This window comes from Dermochelys coriacea, chromosome 27 (genome assembly GCF_009764565.3).
Source record: "Dermochelys coriacea isolate rDerCor1 chromosome 27, rDerCor1.pri.v4, whole genome shotgun sequence".
In the NCBI taxonomy this organism is placed as follows: domain Eukaryota; kingdom Metazoa; phylum Chordata; order Testudines; family Dermochelyidae; genus Dermochelys; species Dermochelys coriacea.
This window is the reverse complement of record NC_050094.1, coordinates 1,765,997-1,793,855: the sequence shown is the minus strand read 5'-3', so window position 1 is coordinate 1,793,855 and position 27,859 is coordinate 1,765,997. Positions and strand designations below refer to the sequence as shown.

The 27,859-nt window shown below is 53.0% G+C and overlaps 1 protein-coding gene across 2 annotated transcripts; it reads left to right on the top strand.

Moving 5' to 3' along the window:
* Nucleotides 1–69: 69 nt before the first annotated feature.
* LOC119849059 (myosin light chain kinase, smooth muscle-like) lies at nucleotides 70–27,636 on the top strand. 2 transcript variants are annotated; one of them, XM_038385685.2, is made up of 12 exons: nucleotides 70–318; nucleotides 2,245–2,357; nucleotides 5,984–6,270; nucleotides 8,790–8,886; nucleotides 9,977–10,180; nucleotides 10,879–11,096; nucleotides 12,495–12,621; nucleotides 12,699–12,851; nucleotides 16,652–16,772; nucleotides 17,086–17,182; nucleotides 22,935–23,075; nucleotides 23,588–27,636. In XM_038385685.2, the coding sequence occupies exons 3-12, from the start codon at nucleotides 6,255–6,257 to the stop codon at nucleotides 23,845–23,847; spliced, it is 1,434 nt and encodes a 477-aa protein (XP_038241613.1). In that variant the 5' UTR covers nucleotides 70–318; nucleotides 2,245–2,357; nucleotides 5,984–6,254; the 3' UTR covers nucleotides 23,848–27,636. The 2 variants fall into 2 exon arrangements, with proteins under 2 accessions (XP_038241613.1, XP_043359385.1); XM_043503450.1 differs by lacking the exon at nucleotides 2,245–2,357.
* Nucleotides 27,637–27,859: the final 223 nt, after the last annotated feature.

Sequence of the window (27,859 nt, the reverse complement as noted above, 5' to 3'; positions counted from 1 at the left end):
GTTGTGTAGAGGGGGAAGCTGAGGGATGGGGTGTGACTCTCCCAAGGTCACACAGTTAATCATTGACACAGCCGGCAATAGCAGCACTCAGCTGCCCTGATTTCCAGGCCTGGGCTTTAACCGCTAGCCCCTGCTCCCTCCCCTGGGTGTGGCTGCTGGGATGCCAGCTGCACAAAGGGGAGGGAGGCTGCTTGGCCAGGTCGCTGGGGGCTAATTAAGCCATTGTGAGTGTGCTGCTTGGAAGTGGCACAGCAGAGGCAGGAGCTGTTTTCCCTGCCTGGAGCCAGCGGCCGCCCCAGCACGCAGACTCAGCAGCAGGTCGGTGGCATTTTACAGCGGGGGGGGGTGAGAACGCATTGGGCCCCCCATTCGGGGTCTCGTAGTGTGCAGGGGAGCCTCACTGGCCTATTAAAGGGGGTGAGGCACAGAGAGCTCCTGGCACCCCCCAAGCTCACAGAGCAAGTCAGCGGCACAGCTGAGACGCACCTCAGCCCTGCCCTGTGCCTGCCCATTGCTTTAGCTGCTAGGCCCTGTTGTCTCCTTGCAGCCTTTCTGTTGGGGAGCAAGCTGCTGGGTGAGGCCCCTGCTCCAGCGGCTAGAAGGAATCTCAGCCTGAGTTCTCAGCAGGCACTTCAGCCAGTGAGGAGTCTTATCGGGAGCTTCTCCCATTCCTGGGCGCTGCCCTTTGTTGTGGGTACAAAGATCCCTGCTCTTCTTGAACCCCGCTGCCAGGGTTAGCGTGGGCCTGAGGGGTGGCAGGCAGAGCTAATGCTGCCCGCAGGAGCTGTGTGGACCGGGCACCCCAGGTCCTGCTGCTCTGGGTGCGCCTGGGCGAGCTGTAATTGAGCGAGCAGCGGTAACAATAGTGGTGAAGGGAGGTGGCACAGACCCCCGCCTAGGTGAGCCACCAGAGTACGTACCCAGGCTACCTGGCAGGCTTGGACTGGGGTGGCTAGCCTGTGCCCCCCATCGCCACCATGCTCCTTACCGCACTAGGTAGATTAAAGCTAGCGTCAGTGCGCCCACCCACGCTCCAGTCGCACGACTGTACCCTCTGTTCCCTCCCCTCTCCCTGACCAGTGCAGTGTCCCCATGCTGCTCTGACTGGTTGCACAGGGCAGGGGCCAGCAGAGGTTCGGGCCCCTTGTCTTCGAATCCGCTAGTCCAAGACTCACTCCTCACCCGGTTCTGACAGCCGCTGAGGAGAGCCAGCTGCTCCCTAATACAGAAGCCAAAGGAGAGGCTCAGACGAACTGCTGGGCACCCAGTCTGCTTCTAGATCAGATGCCCCGGGTAACAAAGGGCCTGCTCACTCCTTTCACCTCCTGAGAGTTTTTTGCTCAATCCTGCAAGCCAGTGGGAGGGCTGCCCAAAGAGGGTCACGCCCCAGTTTGCTCCCTCTTGCACAGAGTGCGTCATCCACAGATCCCAAAGTGCTTTATGGGGGGAGGTCAGTATCCTTACTGCAGTGGTCCCCAAACTGTGGGGTGCACCTTCCTAGGGAGGTGGGGGGGCACAGTAGGGTTGCCAGGTGTCTGGTTTTCGACCTGAACACCTGGTCGAAAAGGGACCCTGGTGGCTCCAGACAGCACAGCTGACCGGGCCGTTAAAAGCCCAGTTGGTGCAGCGCAGGCAGGCTCCCTGCCCTGCTCCACGTGGCTTCTGGGAAGCGGACGGCATGTCCTTCCAGCTCGGGGGCAGCCCCAAGGGCTCTGCGTGCTGCCCCCGCCCTGAGTGCTGGCTCCACAGTGCCCATTGGCCAGGAACCGCAGCCAATGGGCGCTGCGGGGGCAGGGGCAGCGCACAGAGCCTCGGAGCCAGAGGGAGGTCAGCACTGCCCAGAGCCCGCACCTCCCACACTCCAACCCCCTCCTACAGCCCTGAGCCCCCTCCCACACCCAAAATCCCTCCTGGAGCCTGCACCTCCTGCCCTATTCCTGAGCCCCTCCAGCACCCCAAACCCCACATCCCTGGCCCCACCCCGGAGCCCACACCCCCAGCCCCGAGTCCCTACCCCCTCCTGCACCCCAACTCCCTGTTCCAGCCTGGAGCCCCCTTGCACACTCTGAACCTCTTGGCCCCACCCCCTATCCCGGAGTCCCCTCCTGAACCCCAAACCCATCATCCCCGGCCATACCCCACCCAGCTTTTGGAGAAGCTCCCCACTCTCCCTGCATGCAGGGACCTTGCTGTAGCAGAGGGAGCTTGAGTGGGGCTAACAGACATCACTGTGGTTTGTTCCAGGTGATCCCCTGAGACTGCTGGCCCCCACAGCCCACGTGGGGGGAGGGCGGGCAGGTGCAGCTACATTGGGAGAACCCCACCCATTGCTACCTCCTGGGTGAGAGAGGAGACAGGTGAGCTGCCTTCTAACAGCACAGCTGATTTCCCCAGTACCAGCAGCTACTCTGCTCTGCTCTGGCATGTGTGGGGCAGGGGCCCCGTGGAGTGCAGGGGGATCAGAGCTGGGACCCCAGGCACAGAGTTTGGAGCCAGATTTGACAGGTCCAGCAGTTGGTGGTAGTTGGATCCAGACAGAATGGCCACAGCGTGGGGTCTGCACTGCTGGAGTCCCTGCTGGGCGTGACCAGCCGCCCTCCTGCAAAGTGCCCTGCTTCCCCTGTGTAGCCTGAGCCAAGGCTGCCCAGCTCTCGTCCCCTCCAGGGGGGGAGAAACAAAGGGCGTTAGGAGCCTGCACTGTGCCAGCAGCGCTGCTCCCTCCCATCAAGCAGCAGAGGGTCACGGTCCTGGGCTTAGTCCCCATCGACGACCCAGCCGGGGTACTGCTGGGGGGGGGGGGTGCTTAGGCCTCAGGGGCACAACTGAGGTATTTCCTTTAACATGGATGACTGGGCTGCCATGGTAACCCCATCACTGGTATCTCACCTTCCTACTAAACTCTTGGCTCTAATGGGACAGTGCAGTACCCAGAGCTTTGCATATGGGGTCTTTACGCCGACTGCTCGCTGTGCATGCTGTTCAGTGGGTTATGGGAAGGAGTCTAGCCCCCATGGCAGCAGCAATGAAGGGCTGCTTCCCTGCTGAGGGGAGGGTGGACTGGGATGGACCGGGACCCTTGTGGGAAATCTGCGGGAGCTGCTCCCTGCCTTGCACCCTGGCCTGGGGGTGGATCTTGCAGGCTTCCGAGGCCCCAGGCACTTGACAGGACTGCACCCCACTCTCTGGCTCCGTGGGGCGTGTGAACCAGTTCACTCACCACTTGGCAGCCCCTCATTGGCCGATTTGGCAAAACAGCTCTCGTGGCTCGTCTAGCACCCACTGCCGACGGGCTCTGGCACTGTGGCAGTATCTCTCCCAGTAACTTGGCCCTTGGGCTGGACGTCACCCTCCCGGGTCACAGCTCTACAAACTAGAAGTTCCTAAATGCCTTGAACACAAAGAAAATCCTTCCATGTTCTCTGGGCCCCTCCCTCAGCCTGCAGCACCCCCACTGAGCCCAATAATCCCTGCACTGGACTTGTACCCCCACTTCCCTGGAGCCAGCAGGGGAACCCAGCCCCACCCTCTGTGCTGGGTTCTGGGCCAGAGCCCTGCACAGAATAGCCCAGTCTGCTCCTTGGCCTGGGTTGTACTTGTACTTTGTCCTGGGCCATTTCCAACCCTGAGGCTTCTTGGGCTGCCTCCCTACAGCCTAAGCTCCCACCTTCCCCTCAGGGTCTCTCTCTCTCTTCCCTGCTTAGTCAGGCTCTCTCCCAGCCTCCCTGCTTGGAGAAATTTCCACACTATCCCTGCTTCGGGCTTTTCCCAGCCAGAGTTTGTCACCGCTTAAGCCTGGCCCTCCCACTTTACTGCAGCCCTTTATGGGGCAGTGCCTGATTCCTCCTGGGTGGGGCTCAGCCCCAGGCTCTCTGCCCTCAGGACAAGCCAGGCTCTTACATGGCTCTTGACTGTCCAGAAGGGCCCCCTGGGATGTGAGTCAGCAGCCAATGGATCTCAGCAGATGAACCAGCTCTCGAGCTGAGAGGAGCCTGGTTGCTGTCCGTGCCCGTTCTGCCAGGAAGGGGGCCCACTGCCAGTTGCATCAGTGCCAGTGGCTGATGTGGATGCCCTGGCACTGAGCGCCTCCCCCTGTTCTTCTTCGTTTCTGACTGATCACCAGTGACTCCAGCTCCCCGCTGGACACCACAGAGACAGGCAGCACGCTGGTGATCCGGGACACGCATGCGGCCAGCTCTGGCTGCCACATGCTGTTTGGACAGGACGGGGAGCAAACACCATCACATCAGCCTCGCTGTCGTGGGCAGGTGCCAGGCTTATGGCAGCTCTTCCTGAGCTCCATCTGTCCTGGGCTGGCCTGGAGAAGAGACCGTCTCATTGATTGTGAGGCTGCTGCATTGGTCTGGGGAGTGGATTAATGTTGGCCTCTAGAAAGGGGATGGCCTTGCTGGCTTCTCTCTGGTGCAGGGAGGCCTGGAAGGAGTCTAACTTTTGCTAGAGGTTTTGCTATTCTTCTGCGTCTTTTTTTTTTTTTAAATACTTGAGCAATATGGTGCTGGCAGAGGACTCTTTGGAGGCTCTGAGGTGGGGCTGGAAGTTCCCTTAGTCCTTAGCTGGAAGGGCAGGTGATTCTGAACAAGGAGTGTTTTTCATGCAGTGTCTGTTCAGTCCAGGGTTTTCAGTGTCTAGCAGTGAGTGTTGTGCAGGTTTCCTTTGAGGATGAGTGATCACTTTGTGAAAAGTGTCCACCCATAGGTGATAGGGTGTTTTTGTTTTTTATTGTTTTCCTGTGTGAGTTCATTCCAGAGCGTCGTGCTTGTCTGGTTTCACCCACGTAGTTGTCATCGGGGCATTTAGTTCACTGGATGAGATGCGTCACATTTGTGATAGGCATGTGTAGGACCCATGGATTATGAAAGGGATGTGTGGGGAGGGGGCTGATCATTGTAGCTGTTGAGATATGGCTGCAGGTTTGGCCTCTGTTGTTCTGGCCGGGTCTGGTGGTGCTTGAGTTGGTGCGTCCTGGTCTGTGGGGAGTTTGCTTCTAATGATGAGCTCAAAGAGGTTGTGAAGAATTAGGTGTCCTTAAGATTGCTTCTTATCTCAAAACAGGTGTCACATCTTTGGTATCTAAATGTCATGGTCCTGCCAGTTCTCCAGTTGCCCATAGGATCTTCCAGGGCAGACAAGACCTGAATTTCTAATGGGCGAGGGGAAGAGAGAGTTTAAACGAACTTCCCAGCCTTCTTTGTACCTTGTAAAGGAGCAGAGAAGGGCACAGGGCTCTTCCGGTGCTGTGCAGTGAGCAGAGCAAGTGCTAACCAAATGGCAGGCTGCTCGCCCAGTCGGGGGCACTGTGCTCCCTGCGGCTGGCTGTCCTGTTCTGCCCAGACAGGCAGGGAGTGGCTCCTCGCAGATTTCCCATAAGAGTCCCGCTCACACACCTTACCCTGGAACGGGCCGAGGCTGGGTTCCAGGTGACACCCTGGTCACAGCAGGTAGCCCCACAGGGCACTCTGGGCAGCTGGACCCAGCTGGCAGGGGCCTTGGAGCCTGAAGTGCCCCTCTAGGGGACGAGCGAAGCGGTCAGGCTGTTCTCAGGGAGTTCTGCTCCCCAGAAAGCTGATTCTTTGCTGTCCGGCACTTAATACCATCACTCTCCTGGGCAGTGTGGGTGTGAGGCGCTGCTGGATCAGAGTGGGTCACTTTGCAGGGGATGGCTCAAAGCACAAGGTGCTGGGTGCCGGGGAGCCAGGCTGTGTGTGTCCCTCTCACAGGGGTCCCCTCTCTGAAGGGACAGCAGTATGACAGCCAGCCCCCCAGCATATGTATTTCACGTTGTGGCTCCTTGCCACCTGCCAGGCTGCAGAGGGTGGATGAGAGAGACCTACATACCTGGGACCCCAGCCTTCTGGGTGGGGATGAGTGGGAGGTGCCAGAGCCTGGATCCCTCCATGTTCTGCTTGGGTCCAGTCTTCCTGTCCCGTTCCAGTAACATCCTCCTTCTTTCCCCTGTGGGTTTCAGGCAGTCCGAGCCAACAGCCAGGAAGCCCTCTGCATCCTCACTGTCTGTCCAGTCGCTCAGCCTGCTCTGGGCCAGCCCGTGTTACGACAGGGAGCGTGGTCCAGACTACCTGGTGGAAGCCCAGCGAGTCGGGACATAGGAGTGGCACACGCTGACCAGGACTTGCCCCCTAGCAGGGGCAGAGTTATCTGGAGTCCCGAGGGGAGAACCAGTGCCAGGTCTGAGCCACCAGCACCTACGGGCTCAGCGCCCCCAGCCAGGAGTGGTTAGGATGTCCCAAGGAGAAGGTAAGGTGCTGAATGACTGGGCTGACACCTTTCAGTCCAGTGGGGTTCTTCCCTCCCACCCTGTCCTCTGCCACTGCCTGGGGCAGCCACCACCACTGCCATTGGGGAAATGAACTTACAAACTCTTCAAGCAGCTATGATGCCTTTGACAAGGGGAGGTCGTTAGCTATTTGCCCGATGGGCAGGCCGAGCCAGACCCAGATGGGGGGGGCTCTGCCCAGCCAGGGGCATCTGAGCCCAGCGTTTAGAGTTTATTTTGCAAAGTGTAACAGGATTGGAACTAAATCAACTCTGGTTTGAACGTAACAAATCTGTGGGTGATGGGAATGGCAGAGCTGTCGTGATGGAGCACGCCATGGCCATGCTGAGCCAGTGGGAACCAAACGTCCCGGGCCCTACTGAGCTAACAGAGAATTGCCCCAAATTGCGGGGGGTGCAGGGCTTGTGACTACCAGTGAGCCGTGCTGGCTCCCTGCACTCCCTCTCCCATGGCGCCTATAACGTTTCTTGTCTCCCTGCCCCCATCTCCTCCTGTCCCTGGATTTCCCCTGGCTCCATGGTCACCCTCATCCTCTCACTCCCCTCCAGCTCTGTCCCACCCTGTTTCTCGTGTTGCTGCAGTGCTTAGGGACCCAGGTTGTGCTAGGTGCTGTACGGACCATACAGACGTGGTCCCAGCCTCCACGTGCTCGTGACCCAGGATTTAGACCCTGCCCAACACAGACCCAACCTAGTCTCTGTTGGGTTCATTTGGATGGAATAATTGGTCCCAGAGAGTCAAAGGTGTTAACAGGTTTCAGAGTAGCAGCCGTGTTAGTCTGTATTCACAAAAAGAAAAGGAGGACTTGTGGCACCTTAGAGACTAACAAATTTATTTGAGCATAAGCTTTCGTGAGCTACAGCTCACGAAAGCTTATGCTCAAATAAATTTGTTAGTCTCTAAGGTGCCAAAGGTGTTAACATGACCACGTCCACACTGCACAACACCAAATAGTTAAACATGGGTTGGACTTTGGTTTGAGTACAGAGACCTTGGCCTGCTTAGTCCCATGGCAAACACACCAGACACTTCCTGCCCAGGTCTAGATGTGATATGTTGGGGGGAGGGGGAGAGAGAGGAACAAAACCTAAAGCATTTGAAGTTGAAATCGAATGGTTCTGCAAAACCAGCTTAATCCAAACTCCACCAAGTCCCTCTGTCCCAGATCCCCAAGGATCTGTGCTCCTCCCCAGCTTTAAACCGTCCTTTGGAGGAGCCCCTTCAGTGTGCCGGCCACCCAAGGGGTCCCGCTCTTCCCTAAGGTCACACCTCCAAGGCTAAGCCTCTGCCCAGCTAGTGAGACAGCCTCCTGGTCACAGATGTTTACACTCTTCAAGGACCAGAGCCCCTCGGCAAATATTTGCAGTGAGGCCTGGCAGCCTTTTCAGAACAGAGCAGGGTTTGTCAGTCAGCTGGACGCAGCATTGGGAAGTCCTGGGGTCAGCACAGAGCAGCAAAGAATAAGACGAGTCCGGGTGCTGCACCCAGCCAAGCTGCCTGGGAACCCCTCTGGCTCTGGCTCTCCGTCTCTCTCTGTTGGTCCCAGCTGAGACCTGCCACGTCTCTCCCAAGAGCCCACCTGTATTCCAGCCACCTGACACCTTTCAGTCCATTGTCCAGCTCCTGCACGCCCTTGTCGAGTTCCCGTGCTCCACCTGCCGGAGAGTCCCTGGGATAAGTGTCAATTTCTCAGTTGTGGGGCTTCCAAGATCTTTGTGGACCCTCCACTGATATGGGTCCATTTCAGCCAGGCCGTTAACGACCCATTCATCTCACCCAGGCAGTTACCTGACACCCCGCCCCCATGTTTCCTGCAGTGCCCAAGGGCAGCTTTTACCCTCTCCACTGGGTAGCAAAGTACAGAGGGAAACTGAGGCACACCTAGGAATCATAAAAATATAATAGAACATTTCCACTTTGTCACACCTTGCTCCAGAAAGAGGATATTGGACAGAGCCTCTTATGCTTCCAGACAGCCCTGGGAAGGAAAGGGCTAGTTCTGCTATTGAATTGCGAGTGGATCTCTGTGATTGGTGGTTACTTTGTCTTGTCAAAAGCAGGAAGGCAAAGGGAGAGAAGAGAGAAGTTGGGAAAAATTCAGAAGTTTTCGGAGTCCAAAGCAGCAAGTCAGTCTGAGACGGATGCTCTGGGCTAACATGACAGCTGTTGCTCTGGACCCTGGCTCCCTTCCGCAGTCTGAGACAATATCTGCAGGTCCCTTTTCCTGCATTAGTCCTGCTCAGGCAGGACAAAGCTGGATGGGCCGTCTCCTCCCATCCTGCTGGTGCTGTCAGGCGCAGCTGGTCTCAGGACCAGGTGGAAAACTGAGAGAGAGAGAGGACGAGAGAGGATAGTGGAGGACTAAAAGAGACACACGAGGGAAGGGCAGACAGAAGACTCCTGTGCATCAGGCTGGGATCCTTGCTAATGTGTCACTCAGCTGCTCATCACCCGCACAGCCCTGTCTCTCTCCCTGCAGGTGGGAGAAACAAGGAGGCTTTTGAATACCATGCCGTTACAATAAACACCATGGAGAAGGCTTCGGACCTCTACATCCAGCTCGAGAAACTTGGGGCGTAAGTTGACGGTGGGGTTCACCTGCAACAACCGGACTCTGCAGTGCCGGGACAGTCTTGTCCCCAGAGATACCCTGTGGCTCTGGCTTGCGCAGCAGAAATGTCTCGGGGAGGGCAGGGAAGGGGGCGCTCCCTGTTCTGGTTTTGTGTGTGTTTATGGCAGAGTGTAACGGAGAGGCTGCAGGGCTGGGCAACAGGAGACCTGGGTTCTCTTCCCAGTCCTATCCTTGACCTGCTGGGTGACCTCAGGCAAGCCGCTTCCCTTCTCTGCCTTGCTGTTTTCCCTTCCACCCCTTGGCCATTCACATTACAAACTCTCTGGAAGAGGCAGTCCTCACTGTGTCTGTGCAGCATGCAGCACAACCAGACCTCTGAGTATTAATACAGCTAATCTGTAAAGCCTTGCAGGTGCTCAGAGGCCACGGTGATGGGCCGAGCTGGCTGGGGGACAGGGAGTAAATGAACTACATTTCATTGATGTAAATGAACAGACTTTTTCTGGCTGTATGAATGGATGGGATAGCTGAAGCTCCTGGCCTCGGACCCCGTTTTCCTGTATCTCCTTGATTTGTCATGATTGGCCGCAGGGCCGCCCTTAGGCATACGCAACATACAATTGGGGCCACAGTTGGGCACAGGACTGGAGCTGGGCTGGAGGCAGTGCTGGGTGACACTTCCTCCCTGCCCCCCATGGGGGCTGGCCCGGGCCCCGCTGCACCCCCTGAATACTACTCCACTCCCCTCTTTGGGGCGCATCCCACAGTTTGGGGACCACTGCCATAGCACCTAGGAGAGCCAGTCCTGGCCCAGGCCCCAGGCGCTGTACAGACACTAAACGAAAAGACAGTCCTTGCCCCAAAGAGCTGACAATCAAAGTTCATTGTCACTGTCTGCCAGCTATACTAGCTATGGTCTCTTCTGTCCAGTTCCCCAGCTGTCTAGTTCAAATCCAGGTGCTGCTGGGGAACTGGATGGCTGGAGCTCCCCATTCCCACTCCAAGCTGCTGCCCCAGCACACCAGGCGCTGGAAGTGCAAGCTGCCTTGTTGGGCGGGAAACAGGAGACAGTCTCTCCTTCTCGTCTCTCCCAGTGGGAAATTTGGGATGGTTTACAAGCTGCAGGAGAAGGCCACTGGGAAGATCCGGGCAGGGAAATACTTCCAGACGCGGACGCCCAAGGAGCGCGAGGCAGCCTGCGGGGAGGTGGAGCTGATGAACCTGCTGCATCACCCCAGGCTGGTGCAGTGCCTTGCAGCCTTCCAGAGCCGGGCGGAGCTGGTGATGGTGATGGAATAGTGAGTGGGGCGTGCTGGGCAGATACAGGGCAGTGGGAGCGGGGGTCTTGCTGCTGCCAGGGGCACGGCATGGGGGTGGGGGGGAGAAGGGGACTGCTCTGTGCACAGGTGTTCCTGGCTGTGCCTCAAAGGGGATAGCAGACGGCCCACCTCCTCAGGCTCCGACCCTGCTGCCCTGGGCTCCATGTGTTCTGGTGCATGTGCCCGGGAGGGGCTCGCAGACGGTCGATCGGAGTTGAATGGGAGGCTGAGCCTAGAAGTGGGCAGCGTCTGCTGAGCCCCCTACCCCGCTTTCTGGCATTAGGAGTTCAGATGCTGCAGAGTGGGTGGTGCGAATCCAGCCTCTAGCAGAACCCCTGCCCTGGCCTCTTCCTGCCAGAGACCTTCACCGTCAAGAAGGAACTGCAAAGCATGGAATTTCCACATGGGCCAGTGCCCAGGGCTGCAGCCTCCATCCCCTACCTGGAAGAGAGGGTTCAGGGTGGGGGAGGGCTGTTCACACAGGTTTCCAGATTTGACTTGGTTGGGTGTCTTTGCTCCCTGTGTCCAAGCGGCTTCTCCGTGTACCTGTTAGTTGAGTTTAATGCCTGAGCCAAGTCCCTGGGCAGCAGGGTCTGGGCCGGCACTGCCTTGGGCACAAGATAAAGCCGTCCCTCGGAGTGAATTCCTAGGACAGGCTGCCCCTCTGCTCCCGGCAGTGTTGCAGGCGGGGAACTCTTTGAGAGGATTGTGGATGACGACTTCGAGCACACGGAGCCCACCAGCATTCAGTACGTGAGGCAGATCCTGGAGGGGATCCAGTACGTCCATCGCCAGAGCATCGTCCACCTGGACCTCAAACCCGAGAACATCGTCTGTGTCAGCACAAGCAGCCACTGGGTCAAAATCATCGACTTTGGCCTGGCACGGAGACTGGGTGAGCGAGAGGTGCCCGGCTGGGGACCCCTGTCCTGGGATCTCCCCTCTCACTGTCCCGGAGCTAACGCCGCCTCCATAGGGGGAGAGGCCCTGATTCAGCAAAGTGCTGCTGCACGTGCTTAACCTTAAGTCTGTTCCTGAGTCCGTCCCTATTCAGCAAAGCATGTGTTTCACACCTTGCTGAATCTGGGCCAGCAAGTGGAGACTTCCCCATGTGTCAGGAATGGGGTGGGCAGACGGGTCCCAGGAAATAACCAGCCAGACCCTTTGCCCAAAACTGCAACCAAACCTGCCACACTGGGGAGTCCCCTCGACACTTCTGGGGCCTGGCTCTTGGGGTGCTGAGCAGCTGAAGTCAGTTGGAGCTGCCAATGCCCGGCATCCCGGCAAATTGCCCCCCCCAGCTATGGCGAGGGCTTGCCCAATCTGCTGGTCTCTTCAGGATGCATTGAGCCTCGGCTTGCTTCTGTGGCTGTGTCTTTGCAGTGCACCTCCCTGGCTCTGGCTGGAAGCTGAAACCCCCAGGAAGGCTGGTGTTGGGTTATTTGGAGCTACAGGGATTTTCCTGCAATATTTCCTGCCCACTTTTGTAAAGCTAGGACACTGGGCAGGGCAGTGGGCTGGTGCTCAGGGGACCAGGGTCTATTCCCAGCTCTACTGCTGGCATGTCACAGCCCCTCTCTGTGCTTTGTCTCCCTGTCTGTAACATGAAGGTGGTGACATGGCCTTTGCAGGGGAGTTGGGGGGCTTTGTTTCTGACTGACTGCAGAGACCCACAGAAGCAAGGTGCTGTCAACCTGCCAAGTAGATTCCCCACCTCTATTGCAAAGTCAGCTCCAGCTCCATTTCAGTTACATGCCACCTGGGATTCAAATAACTGGGTTCTGCCCATGCACCTTGGCACTGGAGAGTGCAAAACCAGCTCCCCAGCTCCTGCTGGACTTAGCCAAGGGACAGTCCCTGCTAGTCTGCAGTCCCTTTTTCCCCGGCACACCAGCTCCCCGGGCACGGTCAGAGTCAATGCACCTGACTCTGGTGTCAGGCTGGCCCTTCAGAGCTATATGAGCTGGAGGAGACCAGCTCTTTATCCCAGGTGACCCTGGGCGAATCTCCTTGTGCCTCTGTTTCCCCTTCTGCCCTTTGTGGATTCAGGCTGTCAGCTCTTTGGACAGGGCCTGTCTCCTGCTGTGCAGCACCCTGCACAACGGGCTCCAGTATCAGTTATGGGCTCTTGGTGCTGCTACCCTGCACATGGGGGTGATCGCTGCGGCAGCACATTGCAATGGGGATCCCAGAGACGTGGACACGGGAGCCTGTGCTGCCCCCTTGCTGTGGCTGGGGGAAGCACGGTCTGCAGGGACGGGGATGCTGGACAGCTCTTATCTTGCCCCTTCAGATCCAAACAGCCCTGTGAAGGTGGTGATGCACGGCACCCCGGAGTTCATGGCCCCAGAAGTGATCGCCTTTGAGCCGGTGGCATTCACCACGGACATGTGGAGCATCGGCGTGATCTGCTACATCCTGTACGTTGCTGCCCGTTAACAGCCTTTGGGGCGGAGGTCCCGGCTGAGCGAGTAACAGCCTCTTCTCTTGCTCCCAGGCTGAGTGGGGACTCCCCCTTCCAGGGGAACAGTGACATGGAGACGCTGCACAACGTCACGGCTGCCCAGTGGGAGTTTGATGAGGAGACCTTCTCGGAGATCTCCCAGGAGGCCAAGGACTTCATCAGCCAGCTACTGCAGAAAGACAGGCGGTAGAGAAGCTGATGTTGCGGGGAGGGAGAAGCGGTACTACCCAGAGTGTTCGGGGAGGGGGACAGAAAGAGCACTCCAAGGGGGTGGGGTGGAGTGGCACCGGGTGCGGAGCTGTGGCTGTGGACTGTGAGGTTGGCCCTTCCCAAAACACATACCTCCTCCTCCAGCCCTGAGTAGGTGTTTGGGAGGGACACCTTCCATGGGGAGACAGGCCTCCCTGGGGGTGGGATGGGAGCCCAGGTAGTGAGTCAGGGGGTTTGCCAATGCCTGGGAGAATGGGTGACGCTGGATAAAAACATAAGAATGGCCACACTGGGTCAGACCAATGGTCCATCTAGCCCAGTATCCTGTCTGCCGACAGCGGCCAATGCCAGGTGCCCCAGAGGGAATGAACAGAACAGAGAATCATCAAGGGATCCATCCCCTGTCGCCCATTCCCAGTTTCTGGCAAACAGAGGCTAGGGACACCATCCCTGCCCAGCCTGGCTAATAGCCATTGATGGACCTATCCTCCATGAACTTGTCTAGTTCTTTTTTTAATCCTGTTATAGTCTTGGCCTTCACAACATCTGCTGGCAAAGAGTTCCACAGGTTGTGCGAATGTGTGCCTGATAACAGTATTGGCAACCTCAAGATATCAAAGACCATGAGTCAGATCCTTAAAAATCCTGAAACTGGCCCTACCAATCATGATTTAAAAAACATAATCAAGCCATGAGTTTTAGTCTGTCTTGACTTTAACTCCCCTCTGCTTGTGTGTGCGTGCGTGCGCTCAGATGGAGATGTGCTGTATTCTGGAGGGCTCAGATACGCTCAAGGAGAATTAGAATGGAGCTGATGCAAAATGGTTAAGTCTTTGTTTTATTTGGGTTAGTCCTAAGTGACAAGAGACTTATTTCAATATCATTGTAATGCTTCTGTTAATGGCTACAAATGTGGCTTATGACAAGCTGGATAACTGACTAGGAGGATATGAGGGAGAAAAGACCACCTACTAATTCTCTAAGGCAAGAGAGAAATCAAAGGGGAACGTGAACGAGTTTTCTCCTGTTAGAAATGAGCAGGGTACGTTGCAAACGAATGGTGAATCAATCGCTGAAGTCCGGAGTGACAGTTTTGAAAGAGTGATGAATGAGGAGAACTGAAGGAACTAAGAACATGTGAGCCAAATCAGGGCGTGATAGACTGCAAGCAGGAGGAAGAGATTGTAGAGGCACTTGAGAAAATGAGAGCGCACCTGGGCCAGGTGAAGTACGGGTGGATGCGCTGAAGTCATGGGGAAGAGAAGGCATAATGTATTTTACAAGTCTATTCAATTATATTCTTAAGAAAGACAAAATGCCAGATGAATGCCATAAAATCTTTGCGGTGCCCAGTTTTAAACATAGAGGAGATATTATACTGTGTGCTAATTATTGCCCAGTGAAACTGATGTCATATGCTATGAAAATATGGGAGAAGATTATTGAAAAGTATCTCTGTGGAACAGTTGAAATTTGGAAAGGTCAGTGTGGATTTACACTGGGAAGGAGTACAACTGATGCTCTATATGGTCTACAAATCCTCATGGAGAAGTTCAGAGAAAAGAGATGGTCTTTGTGGGCTTGGAGAAGGTGTACGATCATGTACCGAGAGAATTAGTTTGGTTTAGTTAGTGTCAGAGAAGTGTGCTGGAAGGATGTTAGTCTTGTCCAGGCTACATGCAATGGCATGACTACCACAGCCAAAACCAAATGGGACTACTGTAGAGAATTTCTAGAAAATGCTGGCCTGTACCAGGGATCAGCGCTGAGCCCTGTTTTGTTTGCCATTGTCTTGGATGTGATAAGTGAGACTATATGAAGGGAGCCTTGGAATTTGCTATTTGCTGATGACTTAGTGATATGTGCAGAAGATTGGGAGGCCCTGCAAACCAACTTTGAACAGTGGGAACACAGTTTTGAGCAGGCTGGACTTAGAGTGAACTTGGTGAGGCTTAGGCTGTGATAATTGAGAGATGCACACTCCCCAGAAAGGATGTTGTGAATACCCGAGAAACTACAAAGCGCTCTCTATCTGTATCGTATTCTCCTAGTATTTTTCAATCAAGGTTTATGTGAGTGGCCCAGAGCTCTCCATGCAAGAATATCTTTACAACCCCAACCACCTCTGAGTTTTCTGTATGTCAGTGCAGTGACTATATTTATAACCCCCCAAATATTAGTTTTTAAAATAATCAATTCAGTCAGAATCAAAGTATTTCAAAAATAACTTTAAACCCTTCTTCTCTTTGTATAATTTTGATAACACCAACATACTGTGATGGGGCAAGGCCTGATGGCTATAGTAAACTAGTGGGAGATAGATATATTAGCCACAGGCTAAACAAATCCGTTACCAGGTTAAACAAATGGCAGCTGTTCCAGGTCAATTAAGACACCTGAGGCCAATTAAGATCTTTCCAGAAGGCAGGGAGGACAGCTAGGTTGATTGGGACACCTGAAGCCAATCAGGGGCTGGCTGAAACTAGTTAAAAGCCTCCCAGTTAGTCACGTGGGTGCATGTGTCAGGAGCTGTAGGAAGAAGTCGCGCTGCTGGAGAGACTGAGCAAATACAAACCATATCAGACACAAGGAAGGAGGCCAGGGTGAAGTGGATCTTGAGGAAGTGGGGGCTGCTGTGGGGAAGTGGCCCAGGGAATTATATGCATCCTGTTTCTAAAAAATCAGCTACTGATACTATTAAGGTCCTGGAGTAGAGGGCGGGCCCAGGCTCCCCCTTTGCCTCCAATTAATCACTGAGACTGGGAGACAACAGAGACTGTGCAAGGGAGGGTAGCTTCTCCTCACCTCCTCATCTCCCTGGCTTATGATGAAAATGGCTCAGTAAGTTGTGACCCTTGCCTCTAAAGAGAGAATGGCTACGTGGAGGGTCACAGTGAAATCCGCCAGGAAACGCGGGACCCACGGAGACAAGGACAGAGCTTTGTCACAATAGTTATATGCATTATCTAGCAATTGCAATAAATTATTTAGTTTTTAATAAAATCTCATAATTGTCCCAATAGCTAAATATGATTCACTTCAATTTTTAATTATTCTTTCCTCCCTCCACCCCCCCAGTCTCACCTCTGCTCCTCCTCCTGTTCTTCACCCCCTTTCCAGGACTTGAGGGGCAGCTCCAGGAGCTCCTCACCCTGCTCTGTCACGATCCAGGCAGGTGCTGGGGGCAAGAGAGAGCAGCAGAGGCACCATCCTGTCCCCATTGGTCCCAGTGGTGCAGGGGCTTACTGAGCTGCTGGGCTCTTTGCTCCCCTCCCCACCCTCCTTGTGGGGCAGCGAGTGGAGGGGACAAACTCTGCTGGCTTCTGGTACGGCTGAGCTTTGTGAGAGGCTAGAGCTTCTCCTGGCATCTCCAGATGGGCTCTGCAATGGCCATGTACCATGGTCACTGCAGAACATCAAGAGTTGGTAATACTGGAATAAATGGAAATCCCAGAAGGCACATAGGGCCCCGTGCCCATGGGGCCTCTGTGGAGGGCAGCGCGCCTGTGGGAGCAGGAGCCAAAGAGGCATTGCCACCCCCTTGCTCTTTGGCCCCCCCAGCTCACACCAAGACCAGAGCATCCTGCTTCCCAGGCTTGGAGCCCAGGCAGTGGGGCCCGTGAGGGCTGAGCTGTCACTGACTTGACCTCCTGCCAGGCCACAGAGCCTGGAGCCCAATGCGGAGATCACTGCCCATCTCCAAAGGGCGGCGAGTCAGCGCCAGCTCTCCTGAGCGACGGAGCTGCACTAATCCCCCTCAATGCTGTCGCCCCCAGTTGCCGGCTGCCCAGCGACCAGGCCCTCGCGCACCCCTGGCTGCGGAAGACTGAGCAGAACGACAGGAAGGTTCTGTCCAAGGAGAGAATGAGGCGATTCCTGGTGCGCCAGAAGTGGCAGGTGCGCTTGATGCCAGTTTTTGGTGCCGGCTCTGCTGGCGTTGGAGCTCACTCTGCCTGCTGGACAGGGTGTGGCCCGTGCTCTGTGGGGGCCATGCAATGGCCTGGTTAGGAAAGGGGCTTCAGGAGAGAGCACCCCTCTGCCATGGAACCGGGGCTGCCCATGCCGCTGTCCCCTGGGGGCAGAGAGGTCTCCTGTCCTTCGGCCCTGGCCAGCCTGTGGTCGGGACCTGTGGGGGTAGGGGAGTGGTCGCTCGCTCCCGGCCAGCTGGGATTTTTCCTCTAGGAACCTTCACTGTTTCTTTACTCTCTAGAAAACAGGCAACGCCGTGCTGGCCCTGCGGAGAATGTCCCGACTGGCCCATAAACTGGATGACCCGGTGACCACCCCCAATGTCCAGGAGAAGGGAGGTAATGGCCCAGCCTGTCAGAATGTGTTAACCACCCCCCCCCCCACACACACACACACAACTGGCACAGGCTCCTTGTCTGCACCCTGGGGCCCTTTGACTCAATTAGCCCTGCCCTCCCTGTGACATCTACCAGCTCACCCAACCATGACTCCTACCTCCACGCGAGCAGCAACCTCGCCTGCCCACCCACCATCTCCTCCAGCCTCCAGGCGGTCTCCCCGCACCCACCATGCCAGCCTCTGCCTCAGAGCCCACCTGCTGCGATCCCTCGATTTCCCCACCCAGCTGACTCCCGCTCCACTCCTGGCTTCGTTGTTCCCACATTCGCCCTTGTGAAATGGCAGCTTGGCGCTGAGAGACGGAAGAGGCTTGGTTCCCCCATGGTTCTCTGACCACTGGCAGGCGGCCGGTCTGGGTTTAGTTTAATTGTGTGAAAGCGCTGGATGATGTGTCCTGCCCAACGGCTGCTGTGTTAACAATCCCATTGTGCCTGGGGAACATCATCATTCTGGTGGAGCCTCATCATGGAGAGAGGTCGTCTCTGGAGCAGTCCAAGCCCATCTACTGCAGGCTTGGAGGATCAGGCTGTTGACAATGAGTCCTGGAGTGATGGGCTTTGTTAAACATATGCCACTTAACTGGTGAGCTGGTGTCTGTAGAACCAGCTGGAGGTCTTGCATAGCTGCATTTCCTCCTGGTACATAGAGAACCACAGTAATCCAGCCTCAGTGCATGGACCAGTGGGGCCAAGCCGACATCCCTCAGTCTGTTGCTAGCTAGAGCTGGGAGAAGGCATTTTAGCAGCATTTGGGTTATCTGTCGCTCATTAGGTATCTAGCTTGTTGAGCAGTCTGGAAGAACTCTAGGACTGAGGTCCATCTTGGTAAGCTAAGTCAGATGCTCTCAAGGGAAGGGGATGTTGTGGAGCTGGCTAGTTGTTCAAAATGATTTTTCCTTAACCCATTGACTTCACTGCTATCTTGCCTGAGTTTTCATGGATTCATAGGTTTTTTTGTTTTAAGACTAGAAGGGACCCCTGTGATCATCTATTCAGCCCCCCTGTGACACAGCATAGGACTTCCTTGAATTGATTCCCGCTTAGAGTCCACTAGCTGCCATTGCAGATCTTTCAGAAAAGGTATCAAATCTTAATTAAAAACTTGCAGTGATGGAGAATCCATTACAGCCCTCGGTAAGGTTGTTTCAGGAGTTAATTACCTTCGCTGTTAGCAATGCGCGCCTTATTTCTGCTGTGCATGTGTCTAGCTTCATCTTCCAGCCATTGGATCTTGTTAGCACTTTGTCTGCTAGATTGAAGAGCCCTCTCTTATTAGAAATCTCCCCAGATAAGTACCTGCATGCTGTCATCAAGTCACCCCTTAATCTTCTCTTTGATAAGGTAAATAAGAACTTAAGAACGGCCACACTGGGTCAGACCAGGGGTCCATCTAGCCCAGTATCTGGTCTCTGACAGTGATCAATGCCAGATGCTTCAGAGGGAATGAACAGAATAAGGAAATTCACTGAGTGATCCATCCTGTGTCCTCCAGTCCCAGCATCTGGCAGTCAGAGGCCTAGGGACACCTGGACCATGGGATTGCATCCCTGACCGTCTTGGCTAATAGCCATTGATGGACCCGTCTTCTATGAACTTATCTTGTTCTTTTTTTAACCCAGTTATACTTTTGGCCTTCACAAAATCCCCTGCCAACGAGTTCATCAGGTTGACTGTCCATTGCGTGAAGAAATATTTCCTTATGTTTGTTTTTATATCTGCTGCCTGTTAACTCCATTGGTGATCCCTGGTTCTTGTGTTCTGTGAAGGGGTAAATAACACTTCCCTATTAATTTCTCCACACCAGTCATGATTTTATAGACCTCTATTATATTCCGCCCCCCTTAGTCGTCTCTTTTCCAAGCTGAAAAATCCTAGTCTTATTAATCTCTCCTCATATGGAAGCTATTTATGGCCCCTAATCATTTTGGTGGCCCTCTCTGTATTTTTACCAATTCTAATATCTCTTTTGAGATGGGAGGACCATGAATGTATATTGTGGCTTTATGATATTTTCTGTCTTCTCAGCTATCCCTTTCCTAATGGTTCTTAACATCCTGTTCGCTTTTTTGACTGCTGCTGCACATTGAGCAGATGTTTTCAGAGAACTCTCCATAAAGACTCCAAGATCTCTTTGAGTGGTAACAGCTAATTTAGCCCCCATCATTTTATATGTAGAGTTGGGATTATATTTTCCAATGTGCATTACTTTGCATTTATCAACATTAAATTTCATCTCCCATTTTCTTGCCCAGTCACCCAGTTTTGTGAGATCCTTTTGTAGCTCTTTGCAATCTGCTTTGGACTTAACTTTTCTGATCAGTTTTATATCATCTGCAAACATTGCACCTCACCCCCTTTTCCAGATCATTTATGACTAGGTTGAACGGCACTGGTCCCAGTACAGATCCCTGAGGGACCTAAGCTCCCTCTAAGCTGCGTGGCCATGCGGCCACACAACAGGCTATCAAGGGCCGCACAGGCACGCAGCCACAGGGCCTGGGCTGGAAACACATCTCTCCCCCAGCCCCGGGCTGCTGCAGCAAGAGAGAGCTCGGGGGCATTCCTCTCTCCCCGCCGCAGCCCCAGGGCAGCCTGCACCCAAAACCCCTCATCCCTGGCCCCAACGCGGATCCCTCATTCCCAGCCAGAGCCCTTGGCCCCAGCCCTGAGCCCCCTCTCACACTCCAAACCCCTTGGCCCCACCCCCGCCACACATCACCTCCATATTGGTGCACATAACAAAATTCATTCCGCACAGGGATGTAAAAAATTAGAGGGAACACTGCGGGGGACCCTGCTATTTATCTGTCTCCACTGTGAAATTTATTCCTGCCCTTTGTTTTCTATCTTTTAACCATTACTGGTCCATGAGAAGATCTTCCTTCTTATCCCATGACTGCTTAAGTCTTTGGTGAGAGACTTTGTCAAAGGCTTTCTGAAAATCCAAGTATACTATATCCACTGGATCACCCTTGTCCACGTGCTTGTTGACCCCCTCAAAGAATTCTAAGAGATTGGTGAGGCATGATTTCTCTTTACAAAAGATACATTGCCTCTTCCCCAACATATTGTGTTCATCACCTGTCTGATCATTCTGTTCTTTAGTATAGTTTCAACCAATTTTCCTGGTACTGAAGTCAGGCTTACCATCCTGTAACTACCAGGATCACCTCTGGAGCCTTTGTTAAAAATTGGCATCACATTAGCTATCCTCTAGTCATGTGGTACAGAGGCTGAGTTAAGCAATAGGACACATACAACAATTACTGGTTCTGCAGTTTCACATTTGAGTTCCTTCAGAACTCTTGGGTGAAACCATCTGGGCCTGGTGACTTATTACTGTCTAATTTATCTGTTTGTTCCAAAATTTCCTCTGTTTACACCTCAGTCTGAGACAGTTCCTTAGATTTTTCACCTAAAAAGAATGGCTTGGGTGTGCAAATCTCCCTTATGTCCTAGATGGGGCTCTTCCAGTCTCTCACTGTGTTCTAATCCTTTATTCATTTTCATGGTTCTTCTCTGAACCCGCTCCAATTTACCAACATCCTTCTGGAACTGGGGACACCAGAGCTGGACACACCAATGGCATCACACCAGTGCCAAATACAAAGGTAATATAATCTTGTTCATGTTTCCCAGGATGGCATTTGCTCTTTTGGCCATAGAGTTGCACTGGGAGCCCATGTTCAGCTAATTATTCACTATGACCTCTGAGTCTTTTCAGAGTTCCTGCTTCCCAGGATACAGTCCCCGTCCTGTAAGTGTGGCCTGTGTTCATCTAGCTATATTGAAATGCATGTTATTGATCTCGCTCTCAGTGACCTGTCCTCTTCCTTATTTACCATTCCTCCAATCTTTGTGTGACTTGCAAACTTTATCAGTGAGGATTTTATCTTCTAGGACATTGATACAAGTATTAAATAGTATATGGCAAAGAACTAATCCCCGTGGGACCCCAGGAGAAACATACCTGCTTGGTGACTATGTCCTGTTCAATTGCATTTAGTACAACCGCTGCTGGAAGATTGTTAGGGTTAGATGTTTGACTAATTGGTCAAATAGTCTCAAAAATGGTAAAAATATTTTAAAGCACTAATTATTAGAACAGTAATAAAATAGAGTAAGCATTTATGGTCTCCGATCAGTGAGACTTAGGGCTGGTCTCCACTGCTGCTTAAGTCAATGTAATTTACGTCACTCAGGGGTGTGAAAAGGACACCTCCCTGAACAAGGTAAGTTACATCGACTTAAAGCGGTGTCCACATGTTGGTGGGAGACGCTCTCCCGTCCACGTAGCTTCCGCCTCTCCCGGAGGTGGAGTATGCCGACGGGAGAGTGCGTCTTCACCAGGTGCACGATAGTGGCGCAGCTGCATCAGAGCAGGTGCGCCAGGGTAGTGCGGTCGTGCAGACTTGCCCTCAGATACTTGGACCTAATCACAAGATTTTTAACTCAGAAAAATGTGAAACAATGAAATTAAGTTTTAAAAAGGAAAACAATTACCAGCTGTAGTTACAAAAGAGGAATTAAATTAAACAGAAATAAAACACCCAGAGCAACTATAAAAGACTCTTCAAGCTACTTAATGGCTGTGCATCTGTTCTCTTTATGTTGGGGGAGGAGGGTTAGTGACTGTGACCCCTCCTCTCCCTCCCCAACTGCCTTGGGAGTTAAGTTCTACGTGTTTGTCTAGTCAGGTTAGACTGCAGACTCTTCAAGGCAGGGACCGTGTCTTTTTCCATATTTAATGTGCTTTGTAAACCACCATGTACATTGATGGCCTGGTATACAAATAAAGATAGACATAGGATGTCTGCTCTAGAAGATTCCAACCAGTCAAGATGTTCAATTTTCAATTAGTTCAGCTTTTTCCCAAAAAGGAGGCATTAGCATGTCTTGAAGTGTGTGGTCAAGACATTTTAAGTAGTCTTGCCAACAGATAGCTCCATGATGCAATGAAAAAAGATAGGCCATTACCTACATCAGGGCATTCTTGCTGTAATATTTGGCCATGGTCAAATAATAGGCAGTCAGTTGACATTATTTGACTGATCAATGATTGGCTTGTCGAGCTGATACTGTGTCCAGTTCTGATATCAACAATTCAGGAAGGATATTGATAAAACATGCCTTGTAGTGATAGACTTAAGGAGCTCAACCTGTTTTAACAAAGAGAAGGTTACAGGGTGACTTGATCGCAGCCTATAAGTACCTGCCTGGGGAACAAATATGTGGTAACATGCTCTTCAGTCGAGCAGACAAAGCTATGACAAGAGCCAAGGGCTGAAAATTGAAACTGGCCAAATTCAGGCTGGAAATAAGATGTACATTATTAACAGTGAGGGTAATTAACCATTGGAACAACTTGCCCAGGGTCATGGCGGATTCTCCATCACTGGAGATTTTAAACAAGACTGGTTGTTTTGCTGATTTGCTCTAGTTCAAACGGGAATTAATTCAGCAAGTCTGATCTCCTATGTAACACAGGCCACCATAGGATTGCGCTGATCACCATGGTCCCTTCTGCCCTTGAGACCGATCAGTTTGTCAGTCTTTGAATTCTTTGATCCATGGGGGCCATGTTCATTTTGTATCGTTCTAGTTTTATAATCAATAGACTCAGATTTTGTCTGTATATGAACCATCGCATATTAACATGTCGCTTCCCCCCACCACCATCCCCGGTCCCCAGAGCTGGGCCACAGCCAGGAAGAGGATCAGCTCTTCACTTTCCTGCCACAGCAGATTGAGCAGGGGCCCAGCTTCTTGGAGCCGCTGAAGGAACAAGTAGCAGTGGAAGGCAGCAGTACCTCCCTCCAGTGTCACGTTGAAGGTAAATTCCTATGAAAGCCTGCAAGGCTGCTCACCCCCTCAATGACTGAAGTCCTTGGAATGACCTTGGAGCATGTCCCCTGGCAGGGTGCTCGCCCTCAGGGAAAGGCTCTGCAGGGCCTAAATCACTCTTATGCAACAGGGGGAGCCTTGTGCACGAATGGGGGCTGCACAGCTGTGTGCTTTGAACTCTCACAAGCTAAGCAGCATCGGTGCTTGGATGAGACTTTCTTGGGATACCTTGGTACTCTAGGAAAGGGGGCGTTGATGCACTAGGTGGTTATCTTGTACTGGACTAACACCTGGCATGGTGCTAAGCGCCATGCTGCTGAATGTGTCTGTCCCCTGATAGAGGACACAGCAGTGCGGCACTGGTTGCAGGGTGGTTAGGGACCTGAGAGGCTGTGATGTGACACCCAACTTGGGAGACCCAGTAGGATCAGATAAATGTCCCAAAATTCTGGATGGCCTGGTGGACCTTTGACCCATCACTGTGGCCTTCTTCCATGGCAGGTTTTCCCCACCCGGAGATGACGTGGCTCTGGAACAATGCCCCTATCCAGGAATGTCCCCGGCTCCGCATAGATGAGGAGGAGAATGGAAGCTGCTCCCTTGCCATTGTGAGGCTCCCAGTAGAGGACACGGGGCACTACGTGTGCAGGGCCACCAGTGCCATAGGGGAGACAGGATGCAGTGCCAGGATGACTGTACAGAGAGGCAGCAACATGCAGATGCCAAATGCAGAGGAGGGCCCTGGAACTGACCAGCCGTGAGAGCAGCAGGCCATGGGCTCTCTGCCTGGCATTGGCGGCATGGCTTACAGGAGGCGCTCTGTTTCCAGTCTGGCTCTTTCCCTCATCCCTTGTTACTTTTAACTGCATTGCTGAGCTCCGGGAGTGAACCTTGCTGCGACCTGCTTCCCACTGGGCCAGGACATGGCAGGCAGCCACAGAGTGGACAAGAAGGGCCCAATCCTGCCGTCCCCAAACAGGCAAATCCCCAGTCAATCCATTTCAGTGTGCAGGGAGTCTGGCCTGTGAGGACGGCAGATTCGAGCCTGAAGACCCTAGACTAGCCTCTTTGCTTCCACTTCCTCTCTGCCAGGCTGGGAACTCCCAGCTGTAGCGTGGACACACCCCCAGGGCTGAGATGCCCTCTGGAGGACACCCCGTCCCCGCCCTCAGCCCCACACGGTGCCTTGGGAAGCAGGAGCAGGGGAGGCAGCGGGTGGGGGGCTGGTGCTGCCTGCCTAAGGAGGGTTCTGTCTCCCTTGGCAGTCTGAGTCCCAGGGTAGGCTCCAGGCCCCTGCCGCCCACGTCCGGAGCCCAGGACCACCACAGCTCCAGCAGGCGGGGGTTGGGGGGTGATGCTGGCTGGGCTCTGGGATGCTGCTGGTGCAACAGCTCACGTGCTCTGCCAGGGTGACTCCCTGCTGTGAGTGTCTCAGCCAGGAGTGAGGGGCGACAGGAGAGAAGAATCACTCCATCCCCTGCTCTCCCTGCAGCACGTTGCTCTTGGTCCCAGCACACAGGGGGGGCTGCAGGATCATTATCCCCTCTCACAGCACACAGCTCTGGCTGGGGTCTCAGCGGTACGCGCCCCCCTCCCTCAGCCTCCTATGCTGAGAGGCAGATGGTGCCCTTAGGGAATGCTTGCCCCCCTCTGGTCTCTTATTGCCATCTCTGGGGGGGAGAGGGCATTTCCCCCTCTTGCTGTCTGTCCTACAAGGGTCTCCTTCCCTTTGAAGAGTAGAGCACCCCCTCCTGGCCCTTTCTCAGCCTCCTCACACCCTTTGGGTTGGGCCTCAGGGGATGCGTCTCCCCCAGTTCTGTCTCAGGGGTGGGGGAAGGGGCAGATATTCTCTCCCTGGCGGGATCTCTCAGGCTGAGCTGCTAATTAAAGGACAGTGCCCCCCCTCCCCCCACACACACACACTCCTCATCACAGTGACAGGCCAGATCCTCAGCCAGCTCTGTGGAAATCAGGGCCCATTGGCTCCATGCCCCTTTGCCTCATTTCCCCTTCAGCTCTGAGTCAGTCCCCTGCCCTCTGCCCCTCTCTGATGCTTGTCTCAGGATGCAACAGCCCAGGTCAGTGCTCAGTGCAGAAAATGCTACCATTACCCTGCTGCAGCTAAGGCAGGGACACGCTCAATGTGTCACATGCTTGTAGGAGCTGGCAGTGCCGCTGGAATCAGCAATTATTGGCCCCATCAGATGACAAACCCACATCACCCTGGCCCACATCGTGTGACTAGGACCAACACGTCAAGTCCAGCTTGTTCCAGCACCCTGCCTGTCACACCATTAATACCTGGGGGAAGGGGAATGCTCGCCCGCTGCCCATGAGATCATAACCAGCCAGCAAGGCCTGCACCCAGCAATAACACAGAAACAGAGCAAGAACAATACTGGGCCAGGGCTCCTTTCAAACAGCCCTTGCAACAAGCAGCCTGCCTGTGTCTGAAGCAGGGAGCTATAGGCTGTTCTATGGGATTTGTTAACCACACGCCCTGCCGCTGACCCGCACTGCAGGCCCCCACGGATTTCCAGTTCAGTTTAATGAAGAGAAAGTTTTGGGGTAACTTGATCCCAGTCTATAAGTACCTGCATGGGGAACAGATATTTAATAATGGGCTCTTTAGTCTAGGAGAAAAAGTGTAACATGATCCAGTGGCTAGAAGCTGAAGCTTGAGAAATTCAAACGGGAAATAAGATATAAATTTTTAAAAGAGTCATAAACCACTGGAGCAGTTTCCCAAGCGTTGTGGTGGATTTGCCATCCCTGACAATTTTTTAAATCCAGACTGGATGTTTTTTCTAGCAGATCTGCTCTAGGGGTTATTTCGGGGCAGGGCTCCAGCCTTTGTTATACAGGGGGTCAGACTGGATGGTCACAGTGGTTCCTTCTGGCCTTGGGATCTATTAACTTTACACCCCAAGGCTCCATGGGCTGTTCACATGACCCATCAGTTTTGGTTTTTCTCAGGAATGGCTCAGTGTTTATTACCATTAAAAAAAAAAGGGGGGTGAAAACTGATGCAAAAATTAACGTCACAGTTTGCTGGCTAAATTTCAGGGTTGACATTGGGGGATGGGATAACAGAAAAAACAGAGTAACAAATCAAAAAAAGTACAAGAGCTTCTGTCCCGGCTCCCTGGCCCAGCTAGAGAGGTGGCAGCTGTGACCCAGGCTCCTTAGCAGACGCTCCCCTGGTCTTTGCAAACAACTCACTCATCTCCGATTTGCCACACTCACTACAACACATACAGCTTGCAGGGTATTTATCCGTCTCAACAGAAGATGGGCGGGATCAGCAAGGAAACCTACCTCTTGGCTGTCAGAAAGCACAGGGAAAAGTGAGAAAGCCAAGAAGAGCTGGGCCTTGCAAAGGGAATTAAAACTGACAGTAAAATGTTCTTTCACCATGTAAATAAAAAGAAATCAAGGAAAGAAAACGTGCAGCTGTTAAACAATGAGATTAAAGATAATCTAGGCCTGGCCCAACATCTCAACGCATACTTTGCCTCCGTTTTTAATAAGGGTAATGAGGAGTTGAGGATTAGCAGCAGGGTTGGTAATGGAAACGAGGACACGGCAGTAGAAATTACCACATGGGAGGTGGAAGTCAAACAGCTTAATGGGACTAAATTTGGGGGACTCAGATAATCTCCACCCAAAAATATTAACTAACAGACCTGGCACATGGAATTGCAAGCCCAATAGCAAGGAGGGATAGCTCAGTGGTTTGACCATTAGCCTACTAAACCCAGGGTTGTGAGTTCAATCTTTGAGGGGGCTATTTAGGGATCTGGGGCAAAAATTGGAGATTGGCCCTGTTTTCAGCAGGGAGTTGGACTAGATACCTCCTGAGGTCCCTTCCAACCCTGATATTCTATGATTTTTAATGACTCTGTAAACTTGGGGGTTGTACCCTATGACTGGAGAATTGCTAATATAGTTCCTATTTTTAAGAAAGGGAAAGGAAAAAAATGATCCAGGAGATTACAGGCTTGTTAGTTTAACCTGAATTGTATGCAAGGTCTTGGAACAAATTTTGAAAGAGAAAATTGTTAAGGCCATAGAGATAAACGGTAATTGGGATAAAATAAAACAGGGTTTTACAAAAGGTAAATCTTGCTAGACCAACCGGCTCGCCTTCTTTGAGACAATAACTGATTTTTTAGACAAAGGAAATGCAGTATAACTAATCTACCTTCATTTCAGTAAGGCATTTTATACAGTTCCACATGGGAAATTAATTAAATTGGAGATGATGGGGATTAATATGAGAACTGAAAGGTGGATAAGGAACTGATTAAAGGGGAGACTACAATGGGTCATACTGAAAGGTGAACTGTCAGGCTGGAGGGCAGTTACTAGTGGAGTTACTCAGGAATCAGTCTTGGGACCAACCTTATTTAACATTTTTATTAATGACCTTGGCAAAAAAAGTGGGAGTGCATTTTGTTTTGTATGGTAACCATTTGTTTCCACTACACCTCCTTGTTTCTAGTTAACTCTCCATTCTTTCTTAAATAAATACCCCACCTTTTGTTTTCTTAGAAGTGCTGTGTGTGACGCAGGAGCGGCGGAGTGGGGGGGGGAAGTTTACGGTAAAGCTGGGCAACTGGGGCCCACTGCTCCTTTGGGAGCCGAGGAGCTGGGATTTCTGAGAGTAGCCAGTGTCAGGGAATCACAGGGCAGCGATTCAAAGGGACTGGGGTGCGTTTCTTCATGACAGGGCTGGCCTAGCCCAGAGGAAGGGGCTTGGATAACTGATGG

Excerpts from the sequence above, each read along its gene's own strand:
- LOC119849059 (XM_043503450.1), top strand. Across the intron at positions 12,622-12,698 it reads GGCGTGATCTGCTACATCCT|GCTGAGTGGGGACTCCCCCT; the intron begins GTACGTTGCTGC and ends TCTTGCTCCCAG. Across the intron at positions 23,076-23,587 it reads CCTCCAGTGTCACGTTGAAG|GTTTTCCCCACCCGGAGATG; the intron begins GTAAATTCCTAT and ends CTTCCATGGCAG.